Source organism: Brachypodium distachyon, chromosome 2 (genome assembly GCF_000005505.3).
Source record: "Brachypodium distachyon strain Bd21 chromosome 2, Brachypodium_distachyon_v3.0, whole genome shotgun sequence".
Classification (NCBI taxonomy): domain Eukaryota; kingdom Viridiplantae; phylum Streptophyta; class Magnoliopsida; order Poales; family Poaceae; genus Brachypodium; species Brachypodium distachyon.
The window spans coordinates 45,135,568-45,150,863 of NC_016132.3; the positions used below are offsets into that span (position 1 = coordinate 45,135,568).

Consider the following 15,296-nt stretch of genomic DNA (forward strand, 5'->3'; position numbering starts at 1 on the left):
AGCGGTGTACGTGTTTCGATTTTTCGTGGCCGCGTGTCAATTTTATAAAAAAAATCCATATAGATGAAAATTCATTACAATCAATATTTTTTCCTTTATCATAACTATTCATTCAAATTTCAACGTGACCGTCAAACTTCTTGCTACGCATGGAGTAGACCCGGCCTCACGATCGTTGTTCATCACCTGATACTTTCGATTCCTAGAAAAGAAAACTGCTGATTTTGAGTAAAGAAAACCCTGATAATTTCGTAGCAAGCAATTACACATTTACGTCGCATATCACGCTGCGCCTATTCTCTGCTTCTCTGCACCTCGTTACGCGCCACAGGTCAAGACGTCAAGGGAGTGATCTGGAGACAATTACAGCTCCGAGCGTTGTGACATGCATGCATGCATGTGGATATATTAGAGCATCCACAGTCCTTAAAAAAACTGCCTCTATAAACACCTCTAAGCCTTAGAGACTGACTCTAAGCATTGCAAGTAGCTGCCTCTAAGGTAAAAATCTAAAACCTGTCTCCAAATGAAGAGGCAACCTCCACCCATTAAAATATAATATTTTTATGGCCGTTGGAATTTACCGTTGGGTAGCCTACCATACCAGGCCATCCACCAGCCGTTGCATATATACAAATGCATTTGATCTTCATTTTTACATCTCCAAGGTGGCTGAAGCAACAATACAAACACAACTTGATTCTAGATATTCTACACCAACCAAATACATGGAGAACTCATCTTCAACAGGTTTTACAAACATGTTGAACAGTTCTACCTAGCCAACACAAGATCCAGGACAAAGCAATGTTCCACTCTCATCCTCTCAATACAACCAACACTTTCAGCCTCCTCACACACAAGGCCAATACTTCCATCATCTCCAACCACAAGGTCAGCATTTTCAGCCACCTCAACCACAGATGTACTATCCATATTCTGGTCCAGGAAGCTATCCTTCATTTTCACATGGAGTGATTGGAGGAGCTCCAATGAGTCAGCCGTCATCCTCATTTGCTGGATTTGCTGGAGTTGATCCACGCAGCGTGAACAACTTGCAAGCTTCACCTGCTGGAAACAATCATGAAGAAGTGAATGTCCAAGAATCAAGTGGTAGCAGTCCAGGAGAACAGGAAGAACAAGTCACCAAGAGAAGAAACTGGACAGAGCAAGAAAATCTTCGGCTTGTTAGTGCTTGGCTGGCCACTTCTTTTGATCCAATCGAAGGCAACTCAAAGAAATTAGAGCACTACTGGAAACAGGTGGCTGAAGAGTACAAAAGCAACACCCCACAAGATAGGAAAAGATCATCCAAGCAATTGAGAGACCACTGGAGCAAGGCAAACCAACTGGTGACCCTCTTCAATGGGTGCTATGCTACACAAAAGAGTGTATATGCTAGTGGTATAAATGACAAAGGCCTCATGGACCAAGCAAAAGCAGTCTTCAAGAGCAAAAATAAGCAAAAACCTTTCAACTTGGAATATTGGTGGGAAGCAGTGAGACAACATCAAAAGTGGAGATCAATTTACATGGAGAAGGATTGCAGCAGCAAAAGAGCCAAGATTTCAGAGGCAGGGACATACACAAGTTCTAGCAAAGAAACAGAAGAGACAATGGAACCTCAACCTGAAGGTCAAAAGCAAGCCAAATGAAAGCTAAAAGCAACATCAAAGGGAAAGTCCTCCTCCAGCAACCTGCAACCAGATCCAACCATGCGACTATATCACGATGCTATGGCACTGAAGTCAGAAGCAAAAAAGGAGAAGGCATCTGCCATGAAAGATTATGCTGCTGCCACAATGGAGAAGGCACGGGCCAAAAAATTGGACACATATATGAAAAAGCTCCAGACCGACACTTCATCCTTCAATGAAGCAAAATTACTACGACATGAGAATATAGTAGATCAACTAGGATTGGAGTTGTTTAGTATTAAAGACTAGGACTTGGCATTTAGTATTTTTTGGAATGTATCATTTAATTTCGAAATTTCTGTATCTCGCATCGTATCGTACAAATGTATCTTGTTTCTGAATTAATATATCTTATTTCAATATCAGTGGAATACACAGACTTATCCTACATACAAAGATAATATATGAACTAGCAGTTTAGAAACTAGCCGTTAGAAAACTAGCTGTTAGAAAACTAGCCGTCGGAAACTAGCAGTTGGAATTCTATAAATAGAGGATACCCCCACCCCACATCAGGTTTCACACAAGAACAACTCCAACCGCCAATATGTCTACAGATTCAGAGTCTCAGTCCTCTATTTCAATGAGCTCAAGTAGTGAAGATGATCCATTTGAAGCCAAAATTGAAGCTGCAATTGAAGCTCATATTGAAAGGAGTCTACTAGCTAGTTTAAGCCAGCCACAAAGGAATCACCGAAGATACATAGATAGAGATAGAGCAAGCGGCCATGAGCGCTTGTATGCTGACTATTTCGGTGAAGATCCAGTCTACAACTCCAAGCAATTCCGCCGAAGGTACAGAATGAGAAAGCCTCTATTTGAACATATTATGCACACTCTTGGTGAATGGGATCCCTATTTTTGTCGGCGGTATGATGCATGTGGGAAGATTGGTTTTTCAACATTGCAAAAATGCACAGCAGCTATGCGGATGCTGGCATATGGTGTTGCTGCTGATCAGATTGATGAGTGTTTAAGAATTGGCGAGACAACAACCCTTAAGTGCCTGGCAAAAAATTTCTTAGGTATTAGGGTGAATTTTGGTGCTGAGTATCTGCGAAGACCTACTGAAGATGACACTCGACGTCTACTTCCAGAAAATAAATCTCGTGGATTCCCTGGTATGTTGGGGAGTGTTGACTGTATGCATTGGGAGTGGAAAAATTGTCCTGTGGCTTGGAAGGGGCAGTATACTCGTGGTGATATTGGAGTACCAACACTTATGTTGGAAGCTGTTGCCTCTCATGACCTTTGGATATGGCATGCTTTTTTTGGTATAGCTGGTTCAAACAACGACATCAATGTGCTCAACCAATCTCCTTTATTCACACAAGTACTACAGGGAAGGGCTCCAGCAGTTCAATTTACAGTGAATGGTAATGGAGTATGATATAGGATACTATCTAGCGGATGGGATTTATCCAGAGTGGGCAACGTTTGTGAAGACAATTCCTTTACCCCAGACCGACAAGAACAAATTATTCGCAAGAGCACAAGAAGCATGCAGGAAAGATGTTGAACGTGCATTCGGTGTTCTGCAGTCTCGATTCGCCATCATACTTGGCCCTGTTAAACTTCGGGGCAGGCAAAAAATCGATGATATCATGTATGCATGTATTATACTGCATAACATGACCGTTGAGGATGAACGAGATTCATATCAAGTTCGCCTTGACTACGACTATGACCAGGGCGACTTCGACAACACAATTGATAGTTTGAGCCATGGACCAATTCATGGATTCACACAGGTGCTGGAGACAGACATAGCTATTCGTGATAGAGGTACACATTGACGTCTCAAGGCTGATTTGGTTGAGCATATATGGCAAAGATCTGGACATGGTCAGCTTTAGCATGTATTAGAATTTTAATAAAAGCATTTGTATTTGTTCTTAGTCTAAGATGTTAGAATTAGTTGTCATGTAATGTGTTTAATCAGCAGATGTTGTAATAAAAGGTCACTGAATTTGATCAGCCTTTCTATTATAATTCTGAAACATGGCATGCATACCCAGCACACAAGTTCGATTTACCATACTGATTGACATCGAGCTCCGCATATCGAATGAACAAAAAAACTGTACTAGAGGAAACTACATGGATTAGTACAGCGGCTTCCTCGGCAAAAAAAAGAGCACTACCGGCCGGAGTATCAACAGCACTGCCGACTGGAGTATCAAATCGACCCAAATTATCTAAGCCAAAAACCAATTCGAGCAAAATTATAAAATCAACAAAGGCACTGCCGGCAGAAGTATCAAATCGACCCAAATATCTTTGCCAAAAACCAAAGGGATCCCAAAATCAAATCGAGCAAAGTTACACTACCAGGGGTGTGCGGCTCGGCATAGAGAACTAGTCGTCGGCGCGAAGGCATGGCCGCCCGGCCCACGGCGGCCGGACGGAGCCGCCGTTTGGACCTGGTCGTCGGCGCGAAGGCATGGCCGCCCGGCGTAGAGAATTGTGGTCCGGCGGCGCTAGGCGTCGACTCCACAAGCAAAACTTGCGGATCTCATCGGACGGCTGTTGACTAGACTCGCTGGTCTCGATTCAGAATCGGGATTGAGAATCGGGGCAGAGGAGGATGCAGCGCGGTGAGATTTGTGTGTGCTCATCAAGAAATTGGGAGAAGCTAGGGATTTGATGTTGGGGAATTTTCCGGTCGCGCGGAAAAATGACTTGGGTGGACTGAATCGGTCGGAATAGAGGCGTGCGTTGCGGCCCAAAGCGATAAGCATGGAGGCACACCGTGGGACCCAGCTTAGAGGCATAATTGCATCTAAAGACTGTGGATGCCCTTCGGCGACAAGGACATGTTTGCAGCTACCTCTCATGTGACATTGTCTCATGGAGGATGAAAGCGAATCATGACCGTATGGGTTTTGATGATTCATGACAAATTGGTTAAGGGACTAATGTGCAAATTGAGTGTTTCAGATGCTTAATCACATGGATGAAGAGTTCCAACCGGCATTGGTGATCCCTCACAATTGAAGATAGGAAGAAGGCTTGAAGCATCAAGGCTTACGGGTAGGCTAAGAATGTTTGCTAGAATTTCTGTGAAGAATTGTCTTCACTTTGAGTATAGGACAAGCCGTACTATCGAGAGGGGTTCCAAGCGGTAAGCTGGTTGGGAAGAATTCATTTTCCTCATGCTCAACTTAGGATAAAATTGTGTGTCTTTGTTCCGAAGAAAGTTGAGTCTAGGATGCTTCGAGATTCGTTGTCTTCATGTGTGAAGAAGAGCTCGAATGTTCCTGGATTAGTTTCTTCAGACTGAAGACTTGCTTTGTTTTCAAAAAGAGTTTGAATTCAAAAATGTTTGAAAAAACGTGGTGTTGCTTTTTGGTCTAACCAGTCAAACTATTTGTTACGATGATCGTTGGCACTTGAAGAAAAATGTCTTCGGTGGAAGACGGAGACCGGTGGTGTCTCAATTTTTCAGTGGGGTCCAACGGTCGGTAACGGCTAGTTTTTCCGGCCCGGCTATATAAGCGGCCGACCCCCTCTACCATTCGGTGTAGATCTCGAAAACGATTTTGTGAAGAAAAATCTTAGAGTTAAGCTGAGCTGAAGAAAATGATATCTCCCTCCTAGCCGAACGTTGAAAAACTTGTTACTCTTGGTGTTTGGCAGCACCTAGACGGCTAGGCGTCGTTGAAGAGCAATCAAGATGTGATTTGCCTCAACCAGTCTGTGAAGGCCTGAAGATCGCCTTTGCGAAGAAAAATGTATCACGAGTAACTGGACGAGACTTTGGTCTTAACTCAGGAGAATTGGGTAGACTTGTGTGTCCGCGAATCTTGTGTGATTCAACCCCCTTAACAGAGACGTAGGATTGTGCCAACAATCTAAAATTCGGGAAACAAATCATCGTGTCTTTGTGTCCGGGTGATACCTTTCCTCACCTATTTATCTTCGGTCTTCATTAACTGTTTGCTTCAGTTTAATCTGTTCTGAATTGTTTTTAGTTGCTGTTTTGCCGTAACTCTGCTAAATCTAAGAACTGCTTTTTGTCTTCACCAGTTTCAATCTGTTTTAACTTGAAATAAAATTTGATAATCTTCGCACCGCCCTCTTGAAGACATAGTCGATCTTTCAGAGGATCGCACAATATATATGTGTCGACACCAGACACGATCAGCGGCTCAGCGGTTGTGAACGTGTGGCAGATGCGGTACTTTTCATAGTTTCACGCGGATTCAGTCATATCCGCGGTTGCTCCAAGGTGACATCACGCATGCAATGGTCCCTGAAGCTTGAACACACATAAAAAGCTTCTTTTTTTTAAGAACGGTTTCTCTCTTCTGCACGCTTTGCGATTAGCTAGGCCGGGCGCGCGCTAAGGGTACATGGGTCATGTGGGACGCCATGGCATGGTCCTCGCTAGCTAGAAAGATCGATCGTAGGCCAGAAGAGAGAGACCACACGATGTCAAACCGAGCGTGGGCCTGTAGCTGCGGCCTATTTTACAATCGGACGGCCGGACCCGGACGGGAGACGAATGCACAAGCCATGTGACGTGAGATCGATGCTGAGCGACGACAAAATCGCCCGCAGCTTTTTCTGCGTGTTTCCTTCGCGACACCACGCCCCTCCTCGCCGGACCACGTCGTGCAGCATATGCATAGCACACGGCCCGTGTGGATTCGGTCCCGTCCATGTACGGCTGCTACTTCCAGTGCGCCTAGCTACTTCGTGCTAGTACGTGCGTTCTTGAGGAACTCTGCCGGAATTCCGACTCTACCCACCTCGATCGCCACCTTCAATTATAGGCCTGCGACATTTTGTCCTTTGAGCTGACATTTCATATCATCAAGTTTCAGCCCTGAGATCCGTCGACACGCATGATCAACCAAGTATGTAAAAGAGACAATTAAGGAGTTAAGGCCTCCTTTGATTTAAAGAATTTTCATAAGAATTTTAAAGGTCTAGAATCTTTTTTTTTCTATGTTGGTCGTTTAATTCGTAGGATTAAATAGTATAGAAATTTTTCCTAACGATTCATTTGTACTTTCTTCGTCCGATGTCTCCACTTTTGAATGCATTTATACATTAAATCATGTCTAAATACATTTAAATTTTGACAAACTTGAGACATCTTCAACGGAAGGAGTATTACATTACATAGGAAAATTTACATCCACTCCAATCTCTTGGAAGAAATTTTAAACAAACTTTGATGCAAACAAAATTATATAAGGCCCAAGTGAACATGACATTGCAATCCTATTTTTCCTTATTCTTTTACTTTTCCAATTCTGTGAATTAAAGAGGCCCTAAGGTTGGTCGTGAGAACTCCAGCTCCAGCGATTCATCTCACGATCGAGACGCATCAGTAAAATCAAATGTTAGTGAGAACCGACAAGATTGGAATGGAAAAAGGAAAAGAAAAAAAAAAGCTACCGATCTTGCGAGTTGCTGGGTCTCGAGGTTGAGAACAAGATATACAGACTGACGCGACGGCACTAGAACTACTGTTCGTTGGCTGGCGCCGTAGGTAGCTTCTAGCAATGATACCGGATTGTTAGACGCCGATCTCAGACTCACAATCACGCACTACTGCACTGGGCTAGTTAGTACAGTAAGTAACTAGTATAATCATAGCATCAGAATGTGACACCTACACTAGAGCTAGAGCCGTGTGGTCAAATCTGAAATCTGGATGTAGATACTCCAAATATTCTGCAGAAAAAAGTACGGTACTCTCTCCATTTCTAAATACTTGTTATTTGTTGTGGGACAAGTATTTAGGAACGAAGAAAGTACGAGGGAGTGACATCTGATAAAGATTTTCTTATCTTTTGCACTCACATCAATCTTGCACAAATCTCAATGATTGGACCACACGGTTGTTACTATCGATTTTGAAATAGTCATTTTGCAGTCGTCTTAGAAATAGCAATTCTGGTAATACAATGTACATATCAAATTGTCTAAAAATGAGCGTGTGCTCTTGTATGTATATATATGACGGAGCTACCGGGAGCTCCTCTTTTGTACAACAAAAAACAAAACATCTCTGGCCGTTAATGAGTGATCGAACCCATATAATTACCATCACTAGATTTTTGGAATCATATCCAACAATTACCATCGAATTTTTTTGACCGCAGAATGATGGACGCTAGAGATCGATCAGGCTTGCTCTATCTCCCAAACCCTATGGGGTCTCACAACCACGTTGCCACCTAGCCGCCGTCAACAACTGACCTACTCGCATCCTCAGCCTCCGGTTCTGTCATACGCAATTGCGGTGGTACGTCTCTTGCTTATATGACAGCACCGGCACATGGCCGCGCGCATCCGCCTCTCCTGCCGGTACACTTTTTATCCCTAACCCCTTTACATCATGTAATCCCTCTATTTCATAGTTCTTATCGAAATATTACATGCAGGCCCGGTCCGGGGTGCCGGCCGTGCGACCGCACCGGGCCACAAAATCCAGAGCGCCTCCTAGTTCTAGGCACAATATACTCCCGAGCGTTCTCTCGTTCCTCTCCTGTATTGCATCGCCAGATCGATCGTCGTGATGCACCGCGTACGTGAATCGTCGCCAGATTGGTCGCCAATTCCCTGCGCTGTGCGGCTGCACCCGCGCTCTGCCGCTACGCAGCTGCTGATCGATTCTTGTCCTGCAGCTGGGCGCTGGCGCGGGCCTCTGACCAAGACCAATCGTGAACAGGGACACCTGATCGATTGTTGTCTTGGAGACTCCAACTACATCGCCTGATCGGTGTATCCGGACAACGAAGCGAACGCGACTAGGTGAGCGAACTTACCTAGACCTAGTGCTCTCTCAATGCTTGCGTCCTTTATCTCTTATTCTTTGTATTAGTAGTTCTCAGTTTGTAAATTTTTCTAGTCTCACTAAGTTTTAAAGAATGTAAGAAATTGTTAGATGAGATTGATACTCATAGCCTTTGCATCAAGGAATGTTTTATAAAATTAATTTAAGTAATATGTATAAAGTTTTAAATATATATGTATCTTTTGATTCATTTTTAGTATTTGTTGGTGAAATTTCATAGTATATATATATTAATATATATTAGTTATTGCTATCATATTATATTAAGGGCCCAGAGTCATATTTTCGCACCGGGCCCCTGAAATCTCAGGCTGGGCCTGATTACATGTATATATTTTTTAGGAATATATACATCCACTTTTGGTTAAATTTGAGAAAAAAATTATGAAACGGAAGGAGTAACGTCATTGTTGCTGGAAGAACAGGCAATGTGGTTGCACCCCTACCCTAAGATAGATATGTACATACAGATGCACCACGATACATCGATCATGTGTGCGTGCATATGTTGGCTGCCTAATTACTTGCGTGCTTGCATGGACGTACGTCCGTTCGATCCGGCAAAGCCGAAAGCGTTTGGGCCGGTCCGGACACGGGCAATAATAGGGCAACGGCCCAGGACATTTGACTGGAGAAGGCCCTACATATGGGCGAGTTATTTTTTTTACTAGCTAGACCAAAGCCCGCCAAACCAGCAGCAGAAAAAAACCGAATAAACGTAGTAACAAAACCTGAAGCTTTTCTCTATAAAAAACGTCCACTGCAACACCAGGAGACTCAAAAGGTGCACGAGGATGACTAGACTGGACTCACCAATCGGCTGTGTTCGCATAACACCCATGTTGCAATTCTTTGGGTCATAGCCGGGATTAATTTTGAGCGGCTCTTCAGTTCCCCATCGATTGTACTCATTCCAGCGTCCCATATGTGTTGCCATTGTAGTACTAGTATTGTAAAGATTTGTCTAACCTTGTTTACATAAAGAACGCATATACAGAAACAAACATATCCCTAGATGTGATAAACGGTGGATACAATAGATTCTGCTGGAGCTAGATCCAGTAGAAGAATTACTAATAGAAAACGAGAATCACGAGCATTGGCTTGCTTATTGTTTTGTACCTAGCCTTTCTTCTTCGTCAATTTGGGGGAGGCCTCGCCAGATGGCGATGCAAGAGAAAAGGGGAATAGTGCAGTCTTGACCCATGAGCAATCAACATCCAAAATTCCAGATCGACACACACGCCCACACCTGGTGCTTTCTTCCTCTTCTTAACCAATTTTTAAATATTGTAACACTACAAGGGTTATGCCCGTAGATAGATGATGAGCTTTCATAGTCTTAGTGTACCCTCTCAAGCAATATTATGCAGAATTGTTTTTTTGCAATACTTGTCATGGCTACAAGTATTTTGAAAACTTTTTTTGAGGCATGGTTTAACAATTCCAGCGAACCATGAGGGGGGATATCTTCGTTTGAGAAGACATCGGTGTTCCTATCTTCCCAAATCCTCCAATTAGGATGGTAAGGAGAATAGAGAGCAAATTACACTGCAGGTCCATGAACTTGGTAGCAATGTTCAGTTTCATCCATTAACTTGAAAACTGTTCAAATGACTCACTGAACTTGGCAGCTTTGTTCATTTTAGTCCAAATGGCCAAAATCAGGTGAAATTCGGCCAAGCTGGCATGTGTCGTGGACCTGGCCGGCGTGTGAGGGGGGCTTTTCACAATTTTCTGGTTATGTACCTTTTTTGTTTAAGCCCCTCGAATCTCCAGAATGGGGAGACGCTGCCCTCACCGGTGAACTCACTTCGGGACGGCATACGCGGCGTCCACACGAATGGCTCCATCGATGGGTTTGGCGGCGGCTACTCGAACGACCAGATCCACGTCACATGCCATCATGACCGAATTTCGCCCGAATCTGGCCATTTGGACTAAAATGAGCAAAACCGTCAAGTTTAGTGAGTCATTTGAGGAGTTTTCAAGTTAATGGATGAAACTGAACGTCGCTACCAAGTTCATGGACCAGCGGTGTAACTTCCTCGAGAATAGAGGCCCAGAACTCCTCCGAAAGATCATGGGGTGGCGGCGAGACGTGCCAAAGATCAGGATGGTAAGTATTTTGAATTTTGTGATGTGGTAGCTATTCAGTGTTGAAAGACAACCTATTTGTTATATATTTACGGGGTCTTGGTTTTGCTATTGAAATAGAAAAAAAAAAACTTCTTGCGTGTCAAGGGCCTCATATTAGTTTCTGGCCCGACCTAAAAAATGTTAGGACCAGGCCAGCATTTCATCTCCTCTCCAGATTAGATTAACTAATACATTTTTTTGAATATTAAATTAGAGTCCATAATTTCATGATGCACCGACCTGAAATCAAGTTGGGAACTAGATAACTCTATGGCATGTACGGTTAAATTATATGGCCACAATTTTGAAGTTCCAAAAAAAGGGAAATTCATAAATAGTTAAAATATGTTATTTGGGGAAAAATCAGATTAGAGTTTGTGAGACTTTAAGTTCTAAAGTTTTCAACCAAATTGACTGAAATTTGAAGAAAAAATGACGGAGAATAAGAAATAGTTAAATATATCTAATCTAGGAAAGTTCCACTTTTTCAAAAACTTCAAATTTTGGTAAAATATATAAATAAATATGCCTTAACTAATCATGACTAAGAACTACTCCCTCTGTCCGCGAATAAGTGTACATTTGCTTTTGTCCTAAGTCAAAGCTTTTAAAATTTGACCAACTTTCTAAGAAGTATCACTAGATCCGTCTTCAAATATAGTTTCATAATATACAACTTCGATATCATATATGTTGCTATTATTTTCTACAAAGTTGGTTCGACTTTATTTTTTTTTACTTAAGAAAAAAACAAATACAAATCCCGATGAGGTCCATCCGCTCTCGCCTCATAAACCCTATCTCGTGTGTGCCTAGAAGGCCACCACCTCGATTTACCCAACCGTTGGTTATTGGCACACAATTCTACAGCAATACAAGTAGTCGCTATAGTCATTACTAAGATGAATTGAAATAGGATATTTTAATTTATCCATAGCAACAATCCCTTCAGCAAGTTGTTACTATACTAAGAAAATGTGAGTGTGAGACTGTCGTAGCCTGGGGCTTAGACACCGGGGATGCGAGGCACCCCCTTTTTGGTTCGGCAGTGGGCGTTGGGGATCGCTCCGGTGATCGCCGGCGAGGCCAATGTCAAACGTAAAGATGCAGAAGACCGTTTTACCCAGGTTCGGGCCACGCTGAGGTGTAAAACCCTACGTCCTGCTTCTGCGCTTGTATTAACCAATGAACTAGGGTTTACAAGTTGCTGGGGAAGTCCCCGGGCGCTCTCTCCTTTCCTGCTAAGTGCTACTTGCTATTTCTGGGCTAAAACTAGTAAGAAACAAACCCTTTGACCTTTGGCGATGCTCCTCCTTTTATACTCAAGGGGATACCACAGGTGCCTTGATGCATGAGTGACAAGTGTCGAGCTTAGACCTTAGACATGCATGCACGGTCCAAAGCACTATACCTAGGGTGGTACATGCTTTGGATTCACTGAGAGCCACTCATTGTGGGCTAACTTGATAAGGAACCACCCTTCTGTCGAAGCATTTAATGCTTGCTTGTGCCACACTCCTTGCCCTGACGAGTCCCGCGCACAGGTAGCCTGCCGGGGCGGCCATGTGGCGCAGATGATCTGCCTGCTGGCAAGTGACCTTCCCGGGGGGCGTCCTGACCAAGATTCCCTTGTCGCCTTCCAGGGTAACCCCCGCAGCCCGGCTAGTCCCGCCGGGCTGGTGACTTCCCGGGCAGCTTGAGCAGTGCTGCCCAGGGTGTTGTCTTTGCGGGAAGCACGTGGAACGACCCACGCGTTAGGCAGCGGTGGTACCCCGGGTGCTACTGGTGCGACAAAGACCGTGAAACCCACAAGATGAGCTTTTAAGTTAACGGTTTTGCTATCAATACTAAGAAATCCGTTACTCTTGGAAGCTCCCCACTGACGTAAAACTAAAATGCGTCAGCGCAGATTCTTATCTCCGACGCTCCTTATAAGGACTGTCACATGTATGATCCAGAGGCCGCGGCGAGAAGATATTTCTAACACTTGCCAAATAGAAGCGTCAGAGAACTTTCACACGTCTGACACTTCCTTTCTGCTAACACTTCCTTGTTTAGTAAACGTTAGAAGAAACTCTAACTGTTGTGACACTTTGCTTTGCGAAAGCGTCAACTTTGTTCATGAGGAATTCTCTGACTCGTGCTTGTGTCGTAACGCACTGACTTATTGTTCTAGCGCACATTAGAGATTTGTTGGAACTCACTTTTTTTTTACATGCACGACGCGTAGTTGCTAATTTATTCAAATTAACGTGACGCTACATCTAAGAAAAAACACAAATCAAAACAGCAGCTAATACCGATGCAATGCTAACACATGCCAAACAGAAGCTGGTCTGCTCTTTTAGCTGGACTATGAGATTTTCAATCAGTTTCTTCCCTTCTTGTATCTCCGTTTTGAGATCTTCTATCACCTTGTCCTGGGCAGCAAGATCGAACTCTAGTCGGAGCTTCTCCTCGGACAATCTGTTGTTCACCTTCTTTTCTTCCTCTAGCATGGTTTGCAGCTTCGACACATGAGTCACCTCCACCATCCTACCTTTCTCAATGCACAGGAGGTACTCAGGATCATCTTCAAGGAGATGATCTATGTCCTGGATGGTGGAGGTGCAGGAAACAGAGTCCCTAGGCCACGACATCTTTGATTCAGCACCATCGTTGGTGTATTCACTACGACCCATGAAGGAAGGATTCAAGGAAGAGATCGCGAGAGGGTTTTTTTCCTTTTCAGTCGCTCTGGCAATTTTATTTCCGTATGTAGAGGACCGGGGATATATATAGGTTCCTAAACAGCTTACGCATTTTCATCCGACAAGAGTTAGCGGTGCAAGCTTTTGATGAGCAATAACCTTCTGTCCCTTGCAGTAGAAACATGTGTCAAAGAACTACGGTCACAGGAGGTCTTTGCCTCTTCTGACGCTTGCAGTAGAAACATGTGTCGAAGAACTACCGTCACAGGAGGTCTGTGACTCTTCTGACACTTATCACGGAACAAGCGTCATAGTATATACGGGGTCATAGGATGTCTGTGACACGTCCTAGATAGGCTACGTCAGGGATCAGTCTGGAATCTATATAAGTCACGGGCGCAGGTCAAAAAGGTGGCATGTTCAGATCGACTTCAGAGCGAGCTCAATATAGGTGCATGCATAGCCATGGTGATGCATCAGGAAGACGTTGGTGCTCCTCTTTATCCGGTCCGTCACCTCCCCTTCCGGTCCATGGACTGCCTCGCCTCAGCTATAAAAGCAGCCGGATGCGGTGCAAGTCGACTAGAGACGACTCCACCATGGTTCGCAAGATAATAGCTGTGTAATGTTGTCTCAATGGGTGGGAGATCCAGGAGCGACCACGTTCGTCCACTTCTTCGGTGTTGGCTGAGCCGGCGCCTTCGAGGGGTCTTCATGCAGGCTCTCCACCTCCGCATCAACCTCATCCTCAGACTCAACCTCAGCTGCCTCAGGCCCCTCAACCTGACCTCGGCTTCCTCAACCGAGGATTCCGCCGTTCACCGTCGACGAGGCTGCGGTGGCGAAACAACGTCGGGAGATGTCCACGAGGTAACCCGGTGATCGTGATTACGTTCCTTAAATCTCCTCCTTGTTCTTCTCCATTTCCTTAACTACCTCCACTGCCATAAGCACCTTCCTCTCCCCCCCCCCCCCACACACAAAAAAAAGAACATCGGCTCCTCTTGTTGTCCTGAGCCACGCACCTGGCCTCTTGGACGTGCCGCTGCGCAGCTCATGGATGATGTTGCCGACATATCAGGTCGTCGTTTGATCATGTCGACAGCGTTCTTATGTGTGTACCTTGTATGAAATGTAGCAGATCTCTTTGTATGCAATGTAATGTGGTCGATCTTATATAAAATGTAGCAGATCTTCTCTGCAATGTAATTTGGTTGATCTTGTTTGAAATGTAGCAGATCTTGCATGCAAGGAATGAAATTCTGATTGGATCAATGTTTCCCTGCGATTTAAATTAAAATTTGTTTGGTTGAATCTGATGTTGACAGAAAAAAAAAACACCAGCTGTAACTTTCTTTTACTCACATAAGAAACATCACTGACGTGTTTTTCTTTAGGGAAGTGTCAAAGATAACAGTTTCTAACACTTCTTTAGGCCCAAAAGAGTCAGCAAAAATACCCCCGATACGTCCAATGAGGCTCGGAGAAGACCACTCCTGACACGTGCCCTAGAAGAAGCATCAGGACGTATTTCCTGGTTCTGACGTGTCACAAGTTCCCTAGTCATCTCTGACATTTGATTAAAAACGCGTCCGTTTTGCGTCAGCATAGAGGGTTTCCGACGCGTCAGAAAGAAATGATTCTGCAGTAGTGTATTGATAAGTCGAATGTTTTTTAAACAAGAGATCAATCGACATGTTAGCCATCGGATTTTGATTCAACGATGGCAAGTGAGAGATGAGAGAGTGATGATGACCCTCATATTTTAGTCCAACGGCACTGTAACGTCGCTTGATATTTAAGAATCATTTCTTAAGTTTAAGTACCAGTGATATCTCCAACTGAAAAAAATAGTTGTTACTGACGTCTACACGAACTGTTTCTTCTCAAGTAGCTGTTACTTTCTGGTTACTTTCTTTTTCCTTCTCTTTTCTAACAAGAAACTCATGGAGAGAC

At 43.9% G+C, this 15,296-nt stretch overlaps 1 protein-coding gene and 1 pseudogene across 1 annotated transcript; both read left to right on the top strand.

Moving 5' to 3' along the window:
* Positions 1-923: 923 nt before the first annotated feature.
* Positions 924-1,655, top strand: LOC104583307 (glutathione S-transferase T3). The gene has a single exon (XM_010235170.1). The coding sequence runs from the start codon at positions 924-926 to the stop codon at positions 1,653-1,655; it is 732 nt and encodes a 243-aa protein (XP_010233472.1).
* A 574-nt stretch (positions 1,656-2,229) lies between these two features.
* On the top strand, positions 2,230-3,841 carry LOC104582825 (annotated as a pseudogene).
* Positions 3,842-15,296: the final 11,455 nt, after the last annotated feature.

What these genes read in the sequence shown, in the direction of transcription:
- LOC104583307 (XM_010235170.1), top strand. Translation starts at nt 924, where the DNA reads ATGTACTATCCATATTCTGGTCCAGGAAGCTATCCTTCATTTTCACAT.